The sequence below is a fragment of the Dreissena polymorpha genome, chromosome 15 (assembly GCF_020536995.1).
Source record: "Dreissena polymorpha isolate Duluth1 chromosome 15, UMN_Dpol_1.0, whole genome shotgun sequence".
Taxonomy (NCBI): domain Eukaryota; kingdom Metazoa; phylum Mollusca; class Bivalvia; order Myida; family Dreissenidae; genus Dreissena; species Dreissena polymorpha.
The window spans coordinates 4,010,024-4,037,611 of NC_068369.1; the positions used below are offsets into that span (position 1 = coordinate 4,010,024).

The following is a 27,588-nucleotide window of genomic DNA, read 5'->3' on the forward strand; positions in this document are numbered from 1 at the left end:
CATACATAGTAGATTAAGTGGTTGTAAAATGTAAATGTACTTCATAAATGAGGACATTTCACCATATGTGGACCATGTGATGCGTGAAATACCTTTGTCCCCAACTCCATGGTTAACGTCACACGACGAGGTCAGGCTCAGATTCGGTCACACTAGGTGTCGTCAGACCTAAAACTTATAAGTAATCAAGTATTTATAACATATCTTGCCAGAAAGATCAATTTGTGGTTGCTCTGTTTGGACATTGTGTGTATCTGGCTCTAAGGCCACTTATAAATTCGAAGTTCTCAGTAAAGCACAATAAAGCTGTGTGTTCCTGAACATGTTTTGTGTGGGTATGTCGGTCTTAGACATACATAGTAGGTTAATAAGTTGTTAAATGTAAATCGTGTTTAATATGCATACGTGTGCCTATTAAGAATTTATGCACGTTATGTGTAATCCAGGTTAGCCTATGTGAATCCATTTTCCCGCCGACGCAGCTTAATCTTGTCCGTTTACAATTCAAGGCAAATGTACATTGTTTGTACAGGTACTGTGTACGGCAGTGCTGCTCACTCTGATATTCAAAACACCGGCAGAGTTTGATGATATTGACGGACCCCGTGCTATGGGTAAGCGAAATATCCTATATACTGTGCGTATTGTTTTTGCGTCCCATCGATAAAAAAGGCAATATCGGTTTTAAGAAAGTAAACTTATATATTCATTAAAAATATCTTTCCTTAGATGATGATCAGGAGTATTTGAAGAATGTTACCGAAGAACCTGCTTTTCATCACAACCTACGTACCCAATTGCCAGCTCGCCTCCTTAAGTCCATACGCAGGCGACTTCGGGTAAACGTTTGTATTACATTGTGTGTCTAGCTCATCTGATCATCTGAATCATAATGAGCTTTTGTGAAAGAGTCAACTCGTTTCTTGGAATCATCTGTTGCGTTGTGGAAGCACACGAGATCAGAGTTTTCACTATCAAACTCTGGTATAAACGTTAGTCCTAATGCTATAATAGCAGAGCGTAGGTAAAGGGTAGTGGATGTGGTGTCTGGAAGCTGTTTAAGAATCTTCTCTTCAGAAGTTAACGACTGTTCAAGCCCAGAAAAAGGACTTCGTCAATTAACCTTTAGTTTTTCATGAAGCCGAGCTAAAATGAATAAACTGAAAAAGATGGAAACTTTGTCAAGCAGGGTCAAACACATGGCTCAAATGAAGAAAGATCTGACGACTTTTTGGACAATAAAGACAATCTTCTTGAAACTTTAGAATAGTTATATCAACCAATACCAAGTATTTTTTTAAAAGGGGTTATACTAGATCAACTTGGACGACTTTCCGTCAGTCTGTCCGTAGACACAAATGTGTACGCACCACTTTTCCTACACTTTTCAATGTACAACTTTCAAACTTGATTGGGATGTCGCACATTATATGATGATCTGTTAAGCGACTTTATTGCCCTTTATTATGCTCCTAAAAATTTAGAATTTCTGTAACATTATTATGTGTTATATGCTTCGTTAGCAAAATTATACATCTCTGCAGGCTTTCTACTGGTCCCTACTTTTCCCTACTTTTTTTTCTTAACCCTACTTTTCCCTACTTTTTTCAAAAATAGCCCTATTATCCCTACTTTTTCAATTTGCAATTAAAATAAATAAAATGTAAAATGAAGGCTTACATGATTCTTCTTTAGATATTTTGCAGAATTTCCATTCAGTATGAATCTTTGTAATGAGTACAATTCAGATGTGTGTGGAGGATCACATTGTGACGTCCATCCTTGAAAGCACCATGGTTCCTTGGCTAGTCAGTACAGACATACTGGTCTTTAGGTAAAATAATATCTTTGTACACTGTGAAAATACATGTATGTTATATTTAATCATAACATATGTGCTTCTTGAAATAGAGGTGACAGATATGCACGCTTCATCTAGACTTTAGTTTTACACTGCCAAGTTTCTTTTTTTTCCCAATGATGCTACTAGCTGAGGGAACCCACAAATGCCATGCTGTGTTTTAAACCTTATGGGTAAAAGTCGTAATTGCAGATGCTACTTTCCTTTCTTACAAAATACATTTAAGTTTATATGTAAAGCTTGCTTTTTCTAACTGTCATATTAAACATAAATAATTTTGTATTGCCCCACAAAAAAAGGGAGGGGGTGATTTGCAATTGTTTGTCTGTCCATCTATTTGGCTTCCTTAGCCCAAAGTTTGTGTGGCGCAAAACTCAAAAGTATAACTGCTAGAGCCATCTTTCTGTGAATAGTTGTCAGCATGTGAACTTGTATACCTGAGTATTTTGATGCAAGTGTATCAGATTACTATGGAATTATGGCCCCTAATTTAGCAAACGATAAGAATCTTTGTGACAGAGGTAAATTGTGGGGGCATCTGTGTCCTATTGACACACATCTACTTTAAAATTAATAAATTGATTAGAATTTGATTAACACCGTGGCATTTGTAGGTTGATATAAGTCACTGCATTGACCAACTGCTTTGACCAGCCATGATTTGCTTTGTGTCAATACTATGTTGCAGCAGTGATATACTTACAACTTAGATCCATACAATATCCATTTTAGTACTATAACTAGTCAGTTTCACTAACATAACAATTACTCGTAACCACTCTTTGTCATTGTTGCAGGTGCTTAGTGTACTTGTCAATTATATTTAAAGTGTGGATGAGTAAGGGAACTGATTATTTTGTGATTTTGACAGAATATCAAAGTTAGTTTTTTTATTAATCCAGTATGTTTCTTATTGAGTTAATTAGCGAACAGGTTATCTTGCTATTAATAGCAAAAATATCAACTTGCGAACAAATATTGTTGACATCAGTACACTAGCATCTATACTGTAGCTTATCTGATTGTGCATGTTTAGCTAACTGTCTTTACAGGTATTAGATGCATTAGTTCTCCTGCATGCTAGGCAATACTAACCAGCCATAATGCCACATGGAAAAACCAAATTTAACACTTCCTGGAATACCGACTGTAATGGACATCAATTAAATACTTGGTGTGAAAAGGACTCTTTCTCTGACTTTGCTGGTTACTGTTTCATTTGTAAGAAAACTATGCAGTGTGGAAATACTGGTGCAACACAAATACTGAACCATGCCCAGGGCCAAAAACACAACGATGCTATCAAGTTAAGGAAAAGCAATATTCAGATGATTTTAAAGTGCCACATAACAAACCATCCACATCACAGGGAGGTGGAGATGCTGTATCTGGACCATCAAAACAGATCCCATTGTTGTCCAAATCGCAGAAGGACCAACTGATGACAGCTGAGATACTTTGGGCCATGAAAGTTGCAAAAGATGGGTTTACATTTAGTTCATGTGATGGCACACTAGAACTTTTTGTTGCAATGTTTCCAGGGCCAATAAGTGAAAAGTTTACGATGAGCTAATCCAAAATCTCATACATTTTGTTAGATGGTTTGGGACCATATTTCAGAACAAATCTCTGTAAACAAATTATTGAAAGCAAAGTGCCATATACCATTCAGTTTGATGAGACTGGTAATGCACAAGGAAACAAACAGTGTGATATTCTTTTGAGGTTTTGGAATACAAATAGGGGAGAGATTGTTACTCTTTTTCTGAAAGCTGCAATGTTTGGACATGCTGTAGGAGAGGAAGTAGCTGAGGAATTATGGAAAAGTCTTGAAGTAGAAGATGGTGTGAGGTTGCCTGTAAATCAGTTAATTGTAATCAGTTAAGTATTGGAAGTGATGGGCCCAATGTCAATAAGAAAATTTGGACTCTTCTTAATGAGCGCCTCAAGTCAGATGGTCTGAAAAGACTTTTTGATTTTACTTTATGTACTTTACATGTAGTTCACAATGCCTTTAGGAAAGGATTGGATGTCTTTGGTGAAGATGTTGAGAGCCTGGCCATTTATATGTTCCAATGGTTCAAAAGCCATCCCTGCCAGAAGGAAGATTTCAAAGAAACATTAGATAATATGGATCTGGAAGGGGTTGCCTTTGTTAGACATGTTCAGTGTAGATGGCTGACCTTCATCCCTGCCCTAGAACGTCTAAGAATCAATTGGGATGCGTGTAAACAGTATTTCTTGAGGGACTTTTGTCAAGTGAGTCAAAAGAACCACACAAGTCTCCATTTGAAAAGAAATGACAGATACAAAAGAATCTGTCAAGCACTTTCTTCACAAGAGATTTACATTCAACTATTGTTCGTTATCAGCTGCGGACCACTATTTAACCTCTTCTTGACACTATTTCAGAAGCACGAGCCTTTGATTCACTTGCTTCATAATGAATCCACAGACCTTTTTAAGAAAGTGATGAACAGGTTTGTAAAGGAGGATCTTGTTCAGAATGCCTCTGTTAAGAAGTTGATGGATATGGACATGGACAACATCCTACTATTGAAAGACATTGAAACAGGTGAAAGCAAGACAATGTTAGGGAAATTAGGTGAAGAAAAGCGTAAGCCTCTCCTGAGGGACATGCAAAAGTTCTACACAGTAAAAAAACTTCAATTGACACAGAATGTGGTGAAATATGCTCAATGTCTCCATTCAGAAGTAAGGGATGAAAACACAGCAATGAGATATGTCCGAAGTCTAGCTGAAGAGATGCCAGGCATTACACTTATGAAGTTGCAATGATATGTGATGAGTGGAAAGTGTACCGAGTTTTAAAAAATTGAAAACAGTGCCATGTATGGTAATGATGATAAATTGAAGAGAGTTGATCACTTTTGGAATGAAGTATTTAGCAGAAAATCTGCAAGTGGCAACCAAAAGTTTCCTACACTGCAAAAACTGGTATATTCATCTCTATGTCTAAACATGGGAAAGCTGGTGTGAAACGTAGCCTGTCCATCAATAAGAAGATCCTGACTTCAGAACGCACCCTTCTTTCTGAGCAGTCATTGAATGCATTGAGACTTACAAGATATGCAGTGGAACAATATGATGGAAATGTAACTGCTGTTCCAATAATCAAAACAATGATGAAGTATGTGACTGACTCACATCAGAAATACTTGAAAAGACTTGAAGATGAGAAGCAGGAGTCCAATCTGCTTAATAAGGTACAGCTTGAACAGAAGAGGCAACAAGAAATGGAATCAGAGGCTATCAAGAAAAATGAAGACAGGAAAAGAAAAATATCTGAAAAGGAAAATGAAGTTAAGAAGAATGAGGCAGGCCTACAGTAAGATATGCATGCAGCAAACAACCTGTTCAAGGAGGCTAATGACAGGCTAGCATCTGCAATCAAAAAGAAAGACTTCAATGAGATAGATATTGCCCATGCATTACTTGATGTTGCCAGGACCAAAATAGAAAAAGCCACAAATGCCATGGAGACATGTAGAAGCCAGAGAAATGAGATTGAAAGCAAAAGAGCAAATTAAGTGCAAGTTTTTCTCAAAAATAGAAAAGCACTATCTCAGACAAATAATATGGTTTATGTAGATATTGTAGGCCTATAACTAACTGAGTATATTACTTAAATGTTTGGCCAGTGTTTTGAAGCGTGCATATCCTATTCCACCGCATTGTGTTGTAGATTGCTTTTTATGTATATTAAATGCTGACCTTGTGGGGTTTTTGCATACTTTTTGCATAAATGTAACCTTGCAATCAATTATGTTTTCTAACTGCTTATGGTCATGGATACAACACACAATAATACATGCCAATACTCATGCTTATGTAGTATCTGTTAAGCTCTTACACTTACTAACATGTATGCTTTGAAACTAATTTTACTTTATCTTTTACTCCATGTATACTCATTTTAACACCTTTGCAAACTGAGTAGACCTTAGTCTCTGTTTGCTTATACAATTATAATAAAAATATAATTCTTCACTATTGCCTGTGGTGAGAAAATGCTTTGTTTTAGTACTAGTGCAAGAATATTTATATATTCATAGTGGGTGAAGTTTGGTACATATTCATGGAGGAAAGGGTTAATACTAAGGGCTTTTGTACTTTACTTTAAAAGATTAACAGGGTATGTTTTGAAGTTATGATTATTATTGTATTCCATTGTGTAAATTGATGTAAAATGAGAAATAAACATTTCAGGTGCCTGTATTTTAAGGATGGGCAGAACAAGGCATTCTCACAGCATCAGATGGACTAGGATATGTATCAATTTAACTGTAATCCCAGCTGAAAAATGGTAATAATTTTCTTATTTAGCCCTACTTTTTAACAGTTAAAATCCCTACTTTGCCCTACTTTTTGCTAACATCTTACCCTACTTTTGCCCTAGTTTTTTGTGACGAGGCAGTAGAAAGCCTGTCTCTGGAACGACAACTCAAAGCAAAGTCTATTTAAAACAGTATGGAACAGAAAATATATCCGTGCTAACTTTGTTCAAAAAGTAACCCTTGCAAAAACTGGCGACTTCCTAGGATAAAATTTGTCATTTAAACAATATGCTTCATTATAGTACATTTTGCTTTTAAGATGTTTTCGTTAATTCGTTGACAGAGTATTGTTTGACTAAGTAAAACAATACGTGCTCTCCATTTAAAAGTCCATACGCAAGCGACTAAGGGTAAAATTTTGTATAACCTTGTGTGTCTAGCTCACCATATCATCTTAATCATAATGAGCTTTTGTGAAAGAGTCAACTCGTTACTTGGAATCATCTGTTGCCTTGTGAATTTCACAATCACACTCTTTGTTAAACCTGGTCAAAACGTTTGCCCCAATGATATATCAGCAGAGCATAGGATAGTGGATGTGGTGTCTGGAAGCTAAGGATCTTTTCTTAAGAATTCAATTACTGTTTTACCAAGAAAAAAGACTTCGTCAATAAGCTGAAGCTTTTCAATAAGCCGAGCTAACATTCTTTTACAGGGTTTTGTTCGACTTATTGTACCACAAATGTGCACTCCATATAAAACATCGCATAGGGCTGTGAATAGTAGCAATAAAACTTGCAAAATATGTGTTCCAATCATATCTCAGAGGAGTTTGAAACTGGGTGTTCTTGCGATTCGATCAATGTAATACCCCATCGCAAAGTTTAAGTCAGTAAATTTGTCTGTAAAACTTTGTTTTCCGCCCTATATTTCCTAAATATATCCTATACTCTTTGACTGATTCTATGAAACTTGCCTCACATGTATATGTCATGGATACAGCCTTAAGAAGGTATGAGTAATTTATTTAGTTTTCGTTTCATAAAGCAAGTACCCATAGAATGATGTTCCTGAAACTTGAATGCAATTTATAAGACTAGAAGAAACGAGTCACTTACTCTTGATCAAAGTCAAAATCACAGTATAAAGAATCTTGGCAGGGTATTTAGCTGGCTATTGAACCGGATTTTTTGAGACTCGGTCTTGGGGATTAAAGCCTATGCTGCTATGGAAAGTTGAAGAAAGACCGTGTTGACAGATGCAGGAATCTCTGTTTACCAAATAGTCATGACAATTGCTCTGAACTTTTGTTTTATTTATATCATAAACATGTTTAAAAGAAGGTAACATTGGGTAAAAAAACTGTATTGCAAATGAAGCTTGTTGCTACCATATGTGTCAAGATTTTACTTTTAGCAGTTCAGTATTTATTTTAAATTTTTAATAGATATGGTATCTTCACTTAATGTTAGCGACTTTATGTTCTGTTTGTATATTACTTTCTATTTAATCATTGGTCTTTCTTTTTACGGACAATGGGTCAAATGCATATAAAGTATTAATTAGATTCAATATAATGCTATATTATATTTCCATTGGGACTATTTGCGAAATTATTAGACAAATTATTTTAAACAATTATTATTGAACGAACGCACTAAACGTATAATCACGGATAAGTTCTACAAAAAATCATAAGATGGAATTACATATACAGAATCAATGGATGAAATACTGATACATGATGATAGAAATACTGGCACTGAATTGTATGTTCTAAACATTAGTTGAAGCTCATTATTGCATAACAGATCAAACTTTTATGATTGCGCTTGTGATCGCAGCAATATGCGATAATACTCCACAGATAAGGAATATGACATCTTTGTAATGTCGAGTAGCTACTTCTTTTCCAACGCTAGAACTAATTTTATTCGAGATATTAGCAATCAAAGATGAGCTCTCCCCAGCGCATGTTATCACCTTTTTTACATTCAGTTGTTGTTTTATATCCTGCCATCTTTCCAGCAGCGGAATCCCTCCCTTTAAATTCAACGCATTCCATTTCACAAGGTATCAATGCCAGTTTGCGGTCAGTCGGTTTGGGAATTGTAATTTCAACGCTATCGTGTATTCTTAGGCAAAACTAGAATACTTTTTTACCACAAATATTTTATATGAAAATATTACGAACATTATAATGCACGTTCACATTGTATGTTACTAAAAATTCGTAATATGATAATACTATTTTTGATTTAATTAATACGAATTATTCAATCAACTTGAACAATTTATTTAGCATGATCGCGACGATTCGCGATATTATTAATAACCGAATCAAATAGTAACATTTTGCAAAACCCATAATCATCTATGTTGAAAGAACCCGCGAATATTTTTAATATGTATGGATGATTCGCGTGTGTGCGTTTATTCCATGTATCGATTTAATGTCCACCCTTTTTTTATTTCTTTTAAATATGTCCAAAATAATAATATGACATTAACCACGAAATTGTGCGCAACCGCTCGTTATTTTTGTGGTTGTGATGCAAATAAGAGCGGCGCAAAATGCCTTTCCCAATCTTTCATTTCAATAAAAAAAAAACTGAATAAGCGCCGTGTACCTATTTTAAAGATATTTGTGTTTGTTTTTAATAATAAAGGATTGACGAAAAACATCACAATATTATTTATAATAAAAAAGGAAGATTGTCTTGTGTACATGACATAATAAAACTATTCTAATTGCATTTATACCATTATCTTGTGAAATTTATATATGTTGATATTAGAAGTTGATCTTTGTTATGAAGATTATTTTGATATCATAATATTGGTCACACATATTTAAAAAAAAATACGTATTTCTTTTCTATGTTGTAGCTGGATTGGATAATGGATGTCAACATAAGGAACATTATCATTCATTTTGCGTATATGAGCATCGTCATACTGATGAGCACATGTCAGATAAACATTTCCAATTCCTACGCAACCAGCCTTTCTGTCAGAAACATGTTTGTAAATAACAAATTTGGAGTTCCGCTGAAGAACGTAGGTACAATTTGTATCGCATTGAAGTTTGTGTAGTTGTATGTTGACGTGACTGTCGGTCTATCTGTTAGTCGACACCAAATCTTATCATTTGTGGAGCGAACTTCTTCCAAATATTCTAAGTGATGATAACTAAAAATCCAATATATCATCATTATGAAGAGAATATATTATATGCAATTCTTTCATGCCCACACATTTCTGAGTAATAAGCACACGAATAGCTGGCAAAACAGTGCATAGTACTCAAGTTTCAGAAACAAATATATGTGCATTCTAAATCATTTCTTTTTTTACTTTTTATAAGATTCGTGTCATGTACTTGTACCAACATTGTTATGGTATTTGTCAATAATGTTTTAAGGAACTTCCGAAGCTCATTTATTATATGCATGCATGCCTTACAATTGTTATTTTAAATGGGTCATCCCTGAAGTATTGATATGCATATTATATGTGTGCCAAATACAGATGACATCTTTTGAAGTTCCTAGCATGGCACTGAGCCGTTATCTTATTTATCCGTATTTGCTCTATATACCCATTCTGATTGTGTTATCGGTGAATTGTTGTTATAAATACCCATTTTTTAAAGTGCCAGTCTTAGTTGTCGGGATGTTAACAAATTACAGTGTCACCTCTAATTTAAATTAAATATAATTTTCTATATTTAAGATGTTGCTATTTGATACACAACAATTGAAATCTCAAAGTTGTTGCCATGGTTTTTACACAGCAGGTGTCTTCAAGAGAGGGTATGTTCTCATACCTACATAAGACGGTTTCACCATTGATGATGACGATGTCAGAAACTGGGGAGAGGAACCTGTCCATTACCACTGAATTCTTCCTTGTTGGTGGTTACAGGCTAAGGCAGGCAAGGATATCGAAAGGTTGGTTGATCTTTATATTGGTTGTCAAATGGATTTTATTCGAAATTACATTCAGGCAAAATTACAATGTTAAAATAAAATCGTAAGGATTCAAATAAGAACTTATACATTATATTCAAACATGCTATTTAATACAACTGACTTAAGACAAATGTTTAACATATCTGTTCGTTAATTGATAAGCATCAATCGACATGTGCCAAATGAATCTTTCGTGGATAAGAATCAAGCGACATTGGTAAATTAATAAAGCATTTGTAACGCTTTTCATTGATAATTGAGCAAAAAAACGGGTATTACTGCTAAAGCGTTTACACTACCGTACACATTCGAAAGCCTATGTAATTATGTGGTAGAGTTTAAGATTTTTCCACTAGAGGATCCGCGTTTGAACCCCAGCGAAGACATTTTTTTATGTTTGTTTATGTTATGAAAATTATTAAAACATATTCCAAATATTTCAGGATTGTTCGTAAATGCATTTAACTAGAATAAATAATCAAATTACAAAAAATATGTTTGTAATTTGATGAGACAACAGCGAACTTACATGACCTGTGTGTCGCCACATTTCTGTCTTTAAGCTAAATGTCAAGCTTTCAGGACACACTTTAAATGAAGCTCTTTATTTGCATACTAAAACTTATACGGACTGTAATTAATGGAGGGATTTCGCAGTAACTTGGTACAAGTGACTTTACATATGTGAGACGGTGTTTTCTGCGTAAAAAAATGTAAGGACACAGACAAAATTTGAGTCCAAAGGTCAATACATGGTTTAAATGTCAAAATAGGGTATTGCGGTCTTGCTAATGTAAGTGGGGGGGGGGGGGGGCATTTTGTCTCCGACCGCGGAGCTCTTGTTGTTTTTGATAAGGTTTTTCCATGGATGATGAAATCTCAAAACTCAGTGAGTGTGGTTATTAGTTGGCTTCTACTGAAACCAGAGGTCGATGAATAAAGAAAAGTCTTATTCTTAGAAAGATCAAATACAAAAAGATGCTTTTGCCCATTTAGAAGGTCATTATTGTGAACAATTGGCTGTTAGATGATAAGAATATCACTTTCTATGTTATTTTTGATGACTGTGTTAAATTAAATTCTACAGATAAATGCAGACCACCAATAAGCATGGAAAATATTCCCAGCGGATGCCAGCCTGCATATTCCACGTTCATGGAGGACAGGAATAGATACAACATGTCGTGGGATAACCTTATTGATGCAGCTTATAATTCAACATGGATTAATTTGACGGCCAATAGGAAAGACCCTTGGAGTTATCAGCCGGCCTTGTCTTTGAGGACCATGCCCTTTGTAGGCTTATTTGATACCTATTCAGGGGGTGGGTATGTCCAGGAGATGGCAGCTTTGGAGGATCCTACTGGTGGGTCAGTCATTTGTTATAAGCTGAACAAATTATGAGTAATACATTTGTAATCACTGCCCATAGGGGAACCACAGTTATAGTAATGTTATAAATATGAAATTACAACAGAAAAGACAAAATAATTGAGATGTTGGTCTAGCCTTGTCGAAGTTTTATATCATATTTGATTTGGGAATTTGAGCCATTGTTCCAATCATGTTTTATTTCATTGTTTAAGATAACATTTCGGAGCTTGAAGAAGCCGGATGGATTGATGACAACACTCGAGCTGTGTTCTTAGAATTTACTCTGTACAACGCGAATGTGGATATATTTACAGTGGCCGTATAACTATTCGAATTTACGAATATAGGCACGGTTTATGCTTCGCATAATGAGTTTTCCTCAAGTCTAAACCACTATAATTCTATGTTTGTAGCTGTTTGCGAGGTTACAATTGTCATATTCAACTTATTGTTTTTTTGCTCTGAAATAAAAAAGTACAGAATAGTTGGAAAATGTAAGTATTTTGCAGACTTCTGGACACTAGTTCAAATATGTCAAATAGCTGTTGCCATTTTACTGTTTGGAGTATTTGTTCAGAAAACACTAAGTGTAGCTAGTGTGATGGCAGACTTTAAAGCCTCTGACTGATCGCATTTTATCAACTTTTATGGGGCCATTTTCTGGGACTATGTAATGAATTACGTTATGGCAGCTCTTGTGTCAGTAAGTATGTTGCAAACTGTAAAACTGCTGAGATTTAACATTCGTATTTCGATTGTGACAGGGACATTCCATTCCATCAAGGGAACAATTTTAGCTTTCGTTTTAATGTTTAGCATCATCAGTGTCGGCTTTGCATCTATGGGATATATGCTGTTTAAAAGCTTATTCTCATCTTATTTTTCATTCACGTCTGCTTGGATTTCAAACATGTTATTGCTGCTCCGTCCCACAGATTATCTGTTCCTGTACGACGCAAACCGTGTTCTGGGACCACCATATATGGTGGTATTAATGACTGTAATGCTGTTAGGTATTATAGCCATTTTAAAGTCTATTATAAACATGGGTAGAATACTTAGTAATAAACGGCTTAAGAGAATGAAAAATCAAAAAAAGATGCTAGAATATGTCTATGAGAAACTTAATGATATCTTAGATATAAAGTAAAACAGCAAGAACAAATCATGTGTCCTAAGACTGTTTATTGTGTATGCCCGTTAAGCAAGGAATGTATATATTTGCCAATTATTTTAGTTTGTGTTTGTATACGAAATTGTTAACATTCGTAGTGTCTTTCTGAATTGTGTTACTCTTTCTTACAGTGTTTTGTTCTGAACACCTTTATTGTGTTACTCTTTGTGAAAATGTTTGTGTGTATATAGCTTGATGTATAAATTGACTATTAACCTGTTATATTTACGCAGAACGTTTTCACTCGAATTTGTTAACTAAGGTTATCACTTTTCGTCAGATCGATAGAAATAAGGTCATAAATATTCGTTGACACTATATCTTATGAAGGCGTGGGCGTATTTTAATATTAGAAACAGTTTTTGCAAAATGTTGTGTATGTATGTTCGAGAAAGTGAAACATAGAAAAGGTTGCATTTGTGTTCGTTTAAGTTCGTATTATAATTGTGCGTTTTCTTTACATTTGTGTTAATAAAAATGAATGTAACGAGTTTCTTTTTGTTTTAAGTTATGGGGATATATGTGTCGCATTTAGTACTTTTCATGTAGTCTGTTTTAAATTGTTTGGAAATTGAGTACGGGGTTTAATGGAATCTCAATAAAACAAATAGAGAGTTCAGAACGTTAACTTAAATATAACAACAATTAGCCGATTCATTTTATTACACGTGTCGACCAGATAGGAAAACACGCAGATATATTACCCTGTTTCCAAATAAGCACACGTTTAAGTAAACAATATGAAATACCGTCTTTTAATTCTAGTGAATGTTCTTATATAGGTGTCTGCTAATTTATATAGTTGTAATTGCAATGTTACAAGCTACCGAGCATAAATTACAAAAAAAAGATTATTAGCGCCAGAAATTTCTACAACACACGTTGACTTTATAATGCTGTTTATCGCGCAAAAGTTATTTGTAAACGCTCCGGAAACGATTATTAAATGCGTTCGAACTCCAAACATATACACATATTTTAAATTAGATATGTTTTCTTAATTTAGAATTTGCTTACCTCGTAAACATTCCTCGTGGACTAAAACCCATCACAAAACTCTATCTATACTATTCAAACAGCTATCTTCAATGACGTTACCTATAGACATTCATGTGGAACTGCAACAACAGGAGCGACCACGTATGATACAATTCGGTCGTTTAAACATGACAAATAACAAATGCTAGACATTAAAACAATAACAAAATGCTCAAACTATTAAACTTACCACACGACAGCAGAATCTTCGCTTTCTGAGATGCAACCAAAACAAGCATGAGCTACACAGGACATATTGGTAACAGTCAACATAAAATAAAGCAAAAGTGCACTACGACTAAACCGAAAAGATACACAAACCAATACAAATTAAAATATCTTCTTTAAAGCATTATATGTAAAATATTTTACTAGATTTTCACAAAAAAATACGTTTTTAGATCACCAGAGCAAAGCTTATCGTTTTGGTTAACTAATTAGGTCACATGGCAAATAATCATTATATTTGAATACTTAATTAAATAACAAGCCCTGATTTATCGAGAAAAAAAATCAAAAAGTTTAAAGACGGGTTTAAATACATGAAGTCGCTTATTTTATTATTCTTACTCTGTTTAAAAGTCGGTGGTAATGTATAATATAGTGATCATGTTAAAACAGACTTAACGAATATTCTCAGAATCGGGGCCGGAAGTTCAATAATTTTTATATTGCAATACTTTTTTGTCCTATTCAAAGTATTATAATAGCATGGCCCTTGGTCAAAACTGGCAACGCCTCAGGGGTTATTCATGTAACAAAGACTTACGTCAGGATAACATTTAAACATCTACTGGTCTTAAACAGTGAATCACAAGGCGAACATATTTGGAATAATCATCTTAAGGTATTGAACAACGTTTGATCGCATGGTTCTTCTGCTGTCGAAATATGCCCTGCGACCGGGGTCTCCAGACCTGGATAAACGTAGATAGGGAACTCCTTTTTAAACCGTCATTCCGAAACCGCACAGCCCCCAAAATTCCAAACAAATTCGAAACCACCATCATATAAAGTCCCTGTACACAGTTTGTTCAAATTATACCGCTGTGGTCACAACTTACCAGATCATGGATCACCAGACGTACATATAGCATAAGGTTTTCATATTTAATATGTAGAAAAAATCTAAAGTGTGCTTTAAATTATTCCCCGAGGGATTTAAACTGGTCTTATGGTGGTCAGCAGTAGTTTAAAGACATATAAACAATTGAGAAACATATATTTATATGAGACTGCACGGTCAAAGACTTGTTTAAAGTAGGTCGATTGGGTAAAACTGACCATGCCCATGAACGTCAATGGTTTTAACAGACGTATATAGACAAATAACAATGACATAAGTTCTTTTCAAAAACTTATTTTTGTAATTTAGCACGTTGATCATTTGAATGGTATCTTAACATCTATCTGCGATGGCAAATGTTCAACAGATCGGATGTCACATGAAATAAATTGATCAACATTTAGAAAAAAAAACATACAAAAGCACACTGATCACATATTTGATGTTTGTAATGTTACACAAGAAAGTGATTCTTCACAAAGTTGTTCAACACTTTAAACCCACTATTTGGATAATTATAGTTTCATAGAAGCGAGCTTCGAAATTGCAGTCAGGCATTGTTTCTTAATTAAGTATGCAAACCGAACTTATGTAACAATTAATTTTACCTGAAGACTATGTTTCAATATAATCAAAAGCAATTGTTTTGAACCTCTGGATTTCAAAGTTAGTTTGCCACGATGAGTTCATTTTGACGCTTAAAAGTGTTATCTTATTTTTTGTACATCAAAACTGAAAAAAGACGATTTAGTTAAGTTGCGATTTAAGAACGCGTAATCCTACATAACATAAATATATTTGGTGGATTTGACCAAGATTCAAACTGGTAAGTCCTTTTTGCGACTTTTTTATTGTCTTTGTAGTCATTTCAGTATTAGAAACAAAGAAATGAAATTGGAGGAAAAATATAAAACTTACACTCGTCATATCAAATACAATAGCTGTTAATTAAATCGGAAAATTATATGTTAACTTATTATGTTTTTAAGGGAATGTGATAATAATATATAACAATTCGATATTATTTTGTATAATGGTACATATACTATTAATTTTAATAATAAGTTGTAGTATTAACAAAGTAGAACTTTTGAGAGACACTTAAACATGTCATACATTATGCAACAGGATTTAAAAAGTATTTAAAAACAGATCACAACCATAAAGTTGTGCTATTGGGAAAATGGCACAAACACTAAATATTCAAGCAGATACATCGATCATTTAAGCCAGGCAATTAGCGTCATATATTTTAAGCACATTCAATGGTCCGCCGAAAACAATGTTGGTTCCCGTCAAATCTTTGCGCGGAGGTTGACTTTGATCAACGATTTTAAAGGAAGCGCAGGATCCAGATTTTAGTGTAATTAGTTCTTAAAAAATAGCAATCAAAGCTCGTCCGGCGAAACAACTGCAATAAAGTGCCTAGTTCACATATTACTCGCTCATACCGACTCATCATCAAGCTAGACTTGCATTTGATTAAGCAGGGTCTCAATCCTAGTAATCACTATGCACCAATAGTAACCACAAAATGTATGTGATAAAAACCAACTGAAATACCTTGCAAATCCCCCATAAGACTCTCTAAACTGAGTATCATCAACATAGCCAAGTACGAATTATATCGAGACTTTTCGGGCGGACGAATGAAAAGACGGACAAAACTCAAATAACTTGTATATTTTATTCGGTCTTCTATCATCCACAAAGTAAGCTTCATCAATAACGAAATTACTTTTTAGTTGTTTTAATATCTCAAATTTCACTTATTTGTATTGCCATATAAACATATACTTTTTACGGACAAAAGCTAGGGTAAGCTTCATATGCCTAATGCGGCCATCTATTCACATACTCAATTTCAACTTCTTCACATTAGTACTTTTTGAGTTATTGCATGATAAGATTTGCAAAGGTCAGACGGACAGACTGAGCAAAAAGTATAATAGCATATGGGCCTTAATCCGCATAACATATTTTATCAACATAGTTTACGTACTTTTCTATATTTAGACTTGAGTTTTCATAAATATTTCTGTGAAAGCAGCATGTTTTACCGTAGTTAACACGTTTTCTGTCTCAGAAACAAACTGACGTATGTATATTCCTCATACAAACTTGAGTTTTAAACAATTTCCTTCAACCTGACCAACACAAACTGAAATGATGGAGTATCTGTTTTCCATTTTCTATGGATAATAGGTTACTTCCTTTTTTCTAGTTCCTTATTCGAATACGGAACTTTTCATTATTTCTTATTCACGCGTTACATTTTTTATATGGTTTAAAAGAACAATTATGCAAACATTTCTTAAGTAAATCAAAACAAAATAACTAAAATACATTTACTTTCTGTAAATTACGTTACATATTTATTGTTTTCTTGTTTAACCCACACAGATATTTTATAATTCGAATACAAATTTCAAATTGACAAAACCTAAAGCATATACTATTATTTTACATGTATGTGATAAAACAAATAGTGTACATTTTAAACATGTTTGTTTTTATTGATAATCCAGTTCCTTATTCGATGCTGAATACGGAAAAAGGAACCCGTTCCTTTTACTTATTCAAGCCGAATAAGAAACTGGTATTTTCTTACTTAAACATCAATGAAATTGATTTAATATTAACCACATATACATGAACATATAATTATGACCCTCCCCCCTTCGAAAAAGAGGGGGTAAATTGTTTTGCACATGTCGGTCGGTCCGTCCACCAGATGGTTTCCGGATGATAACTCAAGAATGCTTAGGCCTAGGATCATGAAACTTCATAGGAACATTGATCATGACTGGCAGGTGACCCCTATTGATTTTCAGATCAATAGGTCAAAGGTCAAGGTCACAGTGAATCGAAATAGTAAATGGTTTCCGGATAACTCAAGAATGCTTACGCCTAGGATCATGAAACTTCATAAGTACATTGATCATGACTGGCAGATGAACCCTATTGATTTTCAGGTCACTAGGTCAAGGTAACAGTGACTCGAATCAGTAAAATGGTTTCCAGATGATAACTCAAGAATGCTTACACCTAGGATCTTGACATTTCATAGGAACATTGATCATTACTGGCAGATGACCCCTATTGATTTTCAGGTCACTAGGTCAAAGGTCAAGGTCACAGTGACTCAAAATAGTAAAATGGTTTCCTGATGATAACTCAAGAATAATGAGGCCTAGGATCAGGAAACTTCATAGGTACATTGATCATGACTGGCAGATGACCCCTATTAATTTTCAGGTCACTAGGTCAAAGGTCAAGGTCACAGTGACAAAAAACGTATTCATACAATGGCTGCCCCTACAACTGACATAACATAGAGGGGGCATGCATCTTTTACAAACAGCCCTTGTTTATATATTGGTTTATTTTGTAAACTTCTAATTACAATACAGTTCTACCAAGTTTTAAATGATGATTATCCAGATTCTTATTCAGTGTGAATAAGGAACTGGTTCCTTATTCCTTATTCAAATCGAATAAGGAACTGGATTTTTTTAAATAAATTTTAAGTCAAAATGAACCAACGAGACGGATAACTCAACGAAAATTATTGTAAATGTATGTCGGATGTAACAAATATTAAATGCAGTACATTTCTACTTTGTTTTATTTAATAATAACATAGTTCCTTATTCGGTTTGAATTAGGAACTGGTTCCTCATTCAAATCGAATAAGGAACTGGAATTTTCATACTAACCAAATATTAAAATGAAACAAAGGGACCAATAAATCAATAAAAATCATTGTAAATTAGGGTTGGGTATCAAAAAACATTAATTGCTGTACTTCTCTATTAAGTTGCATTTAATGATATTATAACTGGTTCCTTATTCAAATCGAATAAGGAACTGGCGTAATTCTACTACACAAATTACTTAAATGAACCAAAGAGACCAATATCTCAATGAAAAACTTTTTTAATGTAGGCTGGGTTTAAAAAACATTATTTGCAGTACATCTCTAATAAGTTTCATTTAATGATAACAAAGTTTGTTATTCGTATTAAAATGATAATAAGGAACTGGTTGACGCATTGAAATCGGTTTGCATCCTTAATTATATCCCCTTGTAACTGTTTAGGTATAAGAGGCGGAATGGGATAGCTTAATCATGACTAGTATTCGGCTATAGGAAAGTCTTCTCTACAAGTAAGGGTCAGAAAAGACTTCAAGAACTGTATCAGACATATAAATTTAAAAAAAACTTACATTAAAAATAGCTTATAATAACGAATATATAGCTGTGTTATTCTAGAATGATCCGAATTTAAATATCCGAAAGTATGGCCTCTGAATAAGCAATTAGCGATAAGTTAGTTCCTTGCTCGGAAGCCTGTATTTCGGAAAACAACTTTCGGATTTGTTATATTGAAGATGAAGTGTGGGTTATTTAAGCATGATTATGCTGTATGGACGTACTCTGTCACATTCCTTTTTATATTATATGTCACTATACACGCTAAAAACAAGTATTATGAAGGGGATAATTAGGAAATCGTATTGCCTTTCTTAAACATAAATTAAAATTAACCAAATAATATAAAATGTCGATGAAAATCATGGTTTATGTAGGTTCGAAGTTAAAAATATTTATTGCAATATATTTTTACCTAGTATTATTTAATAATTACACAGTTCCTTATTCAGTGCGAAAAAGGAATAAGGAACTTGTTCCTTATTCAAATCGAATAAGAAACTGGCTTTTTCATACTAAACAAACTATTAAAATTAACCAAAGAGACCAATAAATTTAATGAAAATCAGTGTACATTTAGGTTGGGTATCAAAAAACATTAATGTCAGCACATCTCTATTAAGTTTTTTTTACTGATAAGTTCCCAATTAGGATTGCATTCAAATCGAATAAAGAACTGGAGTTTTCATACTAAATAAAATATAAAAATGGACCATAGAGACAAATAAATAAATGAAAATCATTGTAAATTTAGGTTTGGTATCAAAAACATTAATTGCAGTACACCTTTAATATGTTTCATTTAATCATAACCTAGTTCGAATAAAGAACTGGAGTTGTCATACTAAATAAAATGTTAAAATGATCAATAGAGACCAATAAATCAATGAAAATCATTGTAAATTTAGGTTTGGTATCAAAAACATTTAAGGTCGCCGTGGTGTAATGGATATGGTGTCCGCCTAGCGACCGGGAGGTCACGGGTTCGATCCCCACCGTGGGAGCGTTCTTTAGATCTCCCCCAAAGACACCAAGTACTGGTTCTAGGCCCAGGAAACGGACTCCAGAGCATTTATATAAGCCTTAGGCTTTCGATGCAATCGAGCTAAAATAAAAAGGTTTAAACTAAAACATTAATTGCAGTACACCTTTACTATGTTTCATTTAATCATAACCTAGTTCCTTATTCGGATTAAAAAAGGAATAAGGAACTGGCTCCTTATTCAAATCGAATAAGGAACTGGCATAAATCAATGAAATTTATCAAATATTAAACACATAAATTATAAATCAGAATGAACAAACGAGACGAATAAATCAACGAGAATTATTGAATATGTAGGACGGGTATAAAATTATAAATTGCAGTACGTAGTAAGTCGTTTCCTCGACTAAGTATGGCATGGGGACAAGCTAGATAAAAGAGGTGTGCAATTTAAAAATCAAATAAACAAGGAGGAGTGAATTTCACATCTATGCTACAGTAGAATTAGGTACTGACTTAAAAAACAATGTGTTATTGACTGTATTAACCCGTTGAATGTTAATTTATATATCTCGCTCAGGCAGACAAACGGTATTAGGGGACCATCATGTATATTTAGGACAACGTTTCCGTCAGTAAGACATGATTAACGTCACCATCAAGGCGAGACTGCATCGTAAGCAGCTACCCGGGTCCCTCTATTAGACTGGAAAGTTTCACAAAAATGTGTAAGCAATCCGTAATTGAGTGTTTGCATTTAAACAGATGTTCTATTATTGCAAACGCGTTTTCTCGATCTTGGATGCAAACGGCATATCCTGCAAGTTACAACATTGGCGCGCGAGAAAAAAGGTCACGGGAAGCGAAGAAATCGCGCTTTTCTATTTGATTGCCAGGCCTACCGGTTGTTTTTCCTAAGTTATAGCAACTGGTTACTTGTGCATTGTTTAGTAGCGAAAAAACGGGAACAGGGTTATTATTTTAATAAACAATCTAGAATTGTACGACAATAAGTATTTTTTAATCCAACTTTCTTATACCAACATTGACGTTCATTAATGTTGTGTTACTGTATTTATGTTTTATTATGAAAATGCCAGTCTTTAACTAACTTATCGCAAAATATAAAATACAGTAGAAATGTTAAATAACATTTCCATAGAACATAATCAAGCTTAAATAACCCACTCTACATCTTAAACAGAACATATCTGAAATCTACTGTCCGAAATCCAGGCTTCTGAATAAGGAGCTAACTTTACGCCAATTCCTTATTCAGATGCCATAATTTCAGATATTTCAATTCGGATCATTCTAGAATAGTGCAGCTATATATTTGTTATTTTGGGCTATTTTTAATGTAAGATTTTTCAAATGTATATCTCTGATACAGTTCTTGAAGTTTTTTCTGACTCTTACTTCTGTAGAAGACTATCCGATAGCTGAATACTAGTCATGTTTTAGCTATCCCATTCCGTTCTTATACATAAACAGTTACAAAGGGATAGGATTAAAGATGCAAAGCGATTTCAATGCGTTAACATAAAAGCAATACTGAAATGGAAGCAGTGGTCTAGGTCCATCATATAGATTTTAAAGTTTAATCGAGACGCCTCAATATTTTATTTTATTATTCAAACGCATGCGCGCATACTAACTGCAAAAGTGTGTACCTCATAGATTTAAGTGCGAAAACGCGTTTTCTCACTCATTCAGACCAACGGTATATCCGGCGACCTTTAACCTCAGAACACGACTATTGACTGTGGGGTCTACAAAACGGTTATGGCTTCTTTGGTAAACAGTCCCTCGCCGATCATATCGTTACAGTTCCGACTTTATTCGTACCGAATGCAGGTGGAATATTTCGGACAGCGTTCTCGTCAGTGCGATGTCACTTACGTCACCATAAAGGCGATACTGCATCGGAATCAGCGACTCGCACGCCTCTGGAAAGTTTCATAGAGATTCTTACGTATTTTTTTTTTATGAAAAAAAAACAAATGCGTACACCAGTTTTATTTCAGTGCTTATATTTAAATATATTTGCTTTCTCCGAAAACGCGTCTACTTTATATTGGTTGCCAACGATACATCCGGCGATCATCAACATTACCACCAGATTAAAGGTCGTGATAAATGACATAATAGCGCTAGTCTTGGTGGTAACCAGTCCTTCATGTTCCGAAGACATTGCACCTGGTTACTTTTTTCCACACAAAACAACTGATTATCCTGACGCAAAAACTGTTTAGAAATGTACTACAATGCATATTTTTAATACCCAACCTACATTTAAAATAATTTTCATTGATATATTGGTCTCTTTGGTTCATTTTATGTGTATGTGTGTGTAAGAAAATAGCAGTTCTTTATTCAATTTGAATAAGGAATAACAAACCAGTTCCTTATTCCTTTTTCAATCCGAATAAGAAACTAGGTTATCATTAAATGAAACTTATTAGAGATGTACTGCTATTAATGTAATTTTTATACAAAACCTACATTAATAATGCTTTCCATTGATTTGCTGGTCTCTTTGGTTCATTTTAATAGTCTGTTAAGTATGCAAATGCTAGTTCCTTATTCGATTTGAATAAGGAATAAGGAACCAGTTCCTTATTCCTTTTTCGCACTGAATAAGGAACTGTGTTATTATTTAATAATACTAGGTAGAAACATATTGCATTAAATATTTTTAACTTCCAACAAACATAAATCGTTATTTTCATCGAAATTTAATATTATATGGTTAATTTCAATTCATGTTTGAGTAAGGCAATACCATTTCCTTGTTATCGTCTTCATAATGCTTGTTTTTAGCGTGTATCGTCACATAGAATATAAAAAGACATCTGTCAGAATACTTCCATGTAACATATTCAAGCTTAAATAACCCACACAGCATCTTAAATATAACATATCCGAAAGTTATCGTCCGAAATACAGGCTTCCGAATAAGGAACTAACTTTACGCCCAATTCCTTATTCAGAGGCCATAATTTCGGATACTTTAATTCGGATCTTTTTAGAATAGCACAGCTTTATACTCGTTATTATTGGAGATTTTTTGTGTACGATTTGTTACTTTCATCTCTGGTACAGTTCTTGAAGTGTTATCTGACCCTGACCTTTGGTCAAGACTATATATAATAGCTGAAAACTAAACGTGTTTTAGATATCTTTTTCCGTTTTCATACGAAAACTGTTTCGAAGGGATATGAGTAAAAATGCAAAATGATTTCAACACGTCTCCATAAAAAAGACTGCACCGGAAACAGCGGTCACATTGCCTGTATAAGACTGAAAAAAATTCATCGAACTGCCTCAATATTTTATTTTATTTTATAATTGAAAAGAAAAAGCGCGCATCCTCGCTGTACAAGTTGGTTGTCTTCTGATATATTTTAGTGCGAATACGCGTTTTCTCGTTCATGCAGGCTAACATTCGGCGACTTTCAACCTTTGTACAAGACGAATGCCAATGTTCCGGACATAGTTGTCATCAGTGCGACGTCATTGATGTCACAATAAAGCCAGACTGAACCGGAAGCAACGGCCACGGTGCCTCTATTAGATTGGACAGTTTCATCGAAATTTCTCTGTATTGCGTTGTTGCTGTTGTTTTTTTTTCAATTAAACACCAAAACTTACATTGCTGTAATTGGATGGTTTAATTTCAATAGATGTTCTATCTCCGAAAGAGCGTTTCTTCGCTCATGCCTACGTAACATCCGGCCACCTTCAACATTGGCGAGAGATTAAAAGTCGTGCAAACAAACACAATTGCACTGTTCTCGGTGGTTATAAGTGATATCTTTAGATATTGCAATTGGTTACGCTTTCCTTATTATGCCGCGAAAACGGCACTAGGTTATCATTTCACAAGAATACTTACAAGAAATGTACTGTAATAAATACATGTACAGTGATTTTCCTTAATTAATGCGTGTCTTAATTCATATTATTTTATTTGTTAAGTAAGAAAATACCAGTTCCTTATTCGATTGGAATAAGGAACCAGTTCCTTATTCCTTATTCAAATCGACTAAGTAACCATGTTATAATTAAATACAACAAAGTAGAAATGCACTGCAATTAATAATTTTATACACGTCCAACATAATTATTGAGATTATTCGTCTCGCTGGTTTATTTTGATTTATAATTAATAGAAAGAACATTCGAGTTCCGTTTTCGATTTGAATAATGAATAAGGAACTAGTTCCATATTCCTTATTCAAACTGAATAAGGAACTAGAATATCATCACTTAAAACTTAGTAGAAATGTATTGCAATTAGAATTTTACATATACAACCAATATATGAATAATATGTTCATTTATATGTGGTTAATATTGGATACATTTAATTGATGTTTAAGTAAGAAAATGCCAGTTCCTTATTCGTTTTGAATAAGGAATAAGGAGCCAGTTCCTTATTCCGTTTTAAATCCGAATTAGGAACTAGGTTGATTAAATGAAACTTAGTAGAGATGTACTGCAAATAATGTTTTTGATACCAAACATAAATTTACAATGATTTTCATTGATTTATTGGTCCCTTTGGTTCATTTTAATATTTTGTTTAGTATAACAATTCCAGTTCCTTATTCTATTGGAAGAAGGAATAAGGAACCAGTTCCAGTAAAATGTATTGCAAATAGAATTTAACATATACAACCAGTATATGAATAATATGTTCATATATATGTGGTTAATTTTGGATCAATTTTAATGATTTTAAAGAAAGAAAATGCCAGTTCCTTATTCAGTTTGAAGAAGGAATAAGGAACTGGTTCCTTTTTCCGTATTCAGCCTCGAATAAGGAACTGGATTATAAAGAGAAAAAAAAAACATGTTTAAATGTGCAAGATTTATTTTTTTATAACATACATGTAAAATAATAGTATATGCTTTAGGTTTTGTTGATGTGAAATTAGTATTCGAATTAGAAAATATCGATTCGGTTTAAACAAGAAATCCTATGCAAGCGCGAAGAAGAAAAGTGAATATGTAACGTAATACATAAAGTAAATGTATTCGAGTTATTTTGTTTTGATTTACTTCAGCAACGTTTGCATTATTGTTCTTTAAAAACCTATAACAAGTATGTTACGCGTGAATAAGGAATAAGGAACAGTTCCTTATTCCTTATTCAAAAAAGGAATACGGAACTAGGACAAAGGAACCAACTTATCATCCATGTCTTTTCTCTATTCGCATTTCCAAGTTTTTCGAATTTTCAAGTTAAGAACTAGTTGCCTTTTCACGGAATATAGAATGCAGACAGATCGAAAGAAGGACACATGGACGACCGGCATTTGCATATGTTCCCTTTCGATTTAACTAAAATATATTCAATGAAACAAGCAGTATATGTTGATGCTTAACTCAATATGTGTTATCTGTGATTCTTTCTAATCAAAGATATGACTTTATCTTTCAGACATTGAGTGTTTGATATTAAAAATATTATGCTGATTTAGATGTAATAAAACAAACATCTATCCAGTCTATGCATTTTTCTATTTTAGTATGTGTACGTACTCATACGCAATTGCAAGCAATTTTATAATGAAATATTGGTTTTTACATGAGCCATTAATTATAAAAATTAACACTTGTCTTGCCCTCTTTACAATTAATTAACAACGAACAAAGCTGTGTTCTTAACATTTGAAAATGGTCTGTACAATTAACATTTTAAAAAAAAGGTACAAGAAAGTATAAAGGTAAAAAAGGTCAGACCTTTATACTTTCCGGTCTGGTCATAAAGGTCGAGGTTTATATTGAAAGTGTAACTTACTAATCTTAAACATATGAATACCACCTTACTCGCTATTTCATATTAATGTTCATTTGGCAATTTTAGAAAACGACCCACTGTTTACGTCATACACCCTTGTATATGGGTTTAATCAGAATGCCATACAGAGTAGAGATAACAGAAACAATCTGTAACGTACCACTGTTTACACTTTGTACCCTCTTAAAATTCGGAAGGGTCTCAAAAGTCATTTTGGACACGTGCACTTTCTTCGATAGAAAATTTATTGGGGAGCCTGTTAGGTTATATGAACAGTTGAAGTACAAAAGTTGCGAGCAAAAGCGATGAGATTGTCTCCTTTTAAATATGAGGGTTTTAACAACAATCTAATCAAAGCCACTGTGTCCAAGAATTTTTTCTTTTAGGCTGGAGATAAATAATAATTCATATATTTTCACGCAGTCACAACGCTAATCCGCAAGCAAACCCCCCGTGGTTTAACAAAGACTTCACTAAACAAAACACGAAATTAAAAATGCACGTAACGCCTTCAACCGAAATAAATTAAAGGAAAACAGAGTATATTTTGCGAAACGGAGAACCGTTTATAACAAATTAAGAAAGTCTGCGAAAATAAATACAAAATAAGCCAATGTACCAAACTTGAAATTATCACAACTTAGATAATTTTGGAAATCTGTGGAAAAAAACCACTTAAATCATAAAAACAAACAAATAAACAATTTACAAACGAATCAGCTATTTGAACACTTCACCTCTCTTCTAGGAAAAACTCAAACTTCAACTGAGCACACTGATGATGAAAATACTGAAAACTATGCAATAAACGATCAACATTTAGATTGCGAAATAACAGTAAGCAAAATAAAAAAGGCAGTTTTTTAACAAAAGAATAATAAAGAATGTTGACCGGATGAAATATCAACAGAATTCATAAAAGTGCGTTTGATATCATATCACCTCACCTACACACAATATATATAACAACCTATTTCACAAGGCCACATGCCCTGAATGCTGGGTATTGGGCTACATTATACCAATATTTAAAAGGGGTCCTAATCTAACACAAAAAAGGAATATCACTAAATAATATACTAGCTAAAATATATTCACAAATTTATTTTCAATCGTCTCTCAATATGAACAGATAGGAATGAAACAATAATAAAAACTCAGTTTGGGTATCAAAAAGGTAAAAGCACTACTAATTGCATTTTCCTATTACAGGCAATCATATCAAAATTAATTCACAGCGGACAAAAAGTGTACAGCGCATTCATATATTAGAAAAATGTTATGATAAAATCTTCCATTCTTATGGAAAAAAAAACTTGTCTCACATAACATAAGGAGAAAAGCAGGGCGACTGTGGATCATCCTTATTGTTTATGGTATTCGTAAACGATATTTTAGATAATATTAACTCGAATATTAACGATATGTCAAGGAACTTAAATTATTTTTAATACTTTATGCAGATGATCAGGCTTTATTCGTAACATCACCCACCACTTTACAATCTATGCTAAACGATATCGAGGTATATTGTAACACATGGAAATTAAAGATAAATACAGCAAAAACAAAAACAATGATATTTGAAAAAAGTACACGGAACGCAATATTGGCATATTCCTATATGGCGAAAAACTCGAAGAAGTCTCATAAATATTTAGGAGTGTATTTTTTCAAAGACGGAAACTGGAACAGAACTCAGAAGTGCATTTCAGGCGTCAAGGGCAGAGCATAAACTTTTTTCCGTTTTTAATCAGTATGAATTTCAAACACAGCGAAAAATAACATTATTT

At 33.7% G+C, this 27,588-nt stretch overlaps 1 protein-coding gene across 35 annotated transcripts in view; it reads left to right on the forward strand.

Moving 5' to 3' along the window:
- The window catches only part of LOC127860029 (uncharacterized), a 326,167-nt gene extending 312,995 nt beyond the window's left edge, over positions 1–13,172 (forward strand). For 29 of the 35 annotated variants that reach the window (XM_052397745.1, XM_052397747.1, XM_052397752.1 and 26 more), the window contains 6 exons: positions 533–614; positions 730–839; positions 9,049–9,219; positions 9,956–10,112; positions 11,221–11,499; positions 11,720–13,172. In XM_052397745.1, the coding sequence (XP_052253705.1) occupies positions 533–614; positions 730–839; positions 9,049–9,219; positions 9,956–10,112; positions 11,221–11,499; positions 11,720–11,832 (912 nt within the window). In that variant the 3' untranslated portion in view covers positions 11,833–13,172. Of the gene's footprint in view, positions 1–532; positions 615–729; positions 840–1,748; positions 1,835–6,091; positions 6,189–9,048; positions 9,224–9,955; positions 10,113–11,220; positions 11,504–11,719 lie in introns of those variants that run through there. The other 6 variants (XM_052397751.1, XM_052397746.1, XR_008039573.1 and 3 more) reach the window with 6 other exon arrangements.
- The last annotated feature ends 14,416 nt before the right edge of the window (positions 13,173–27,588 follow it).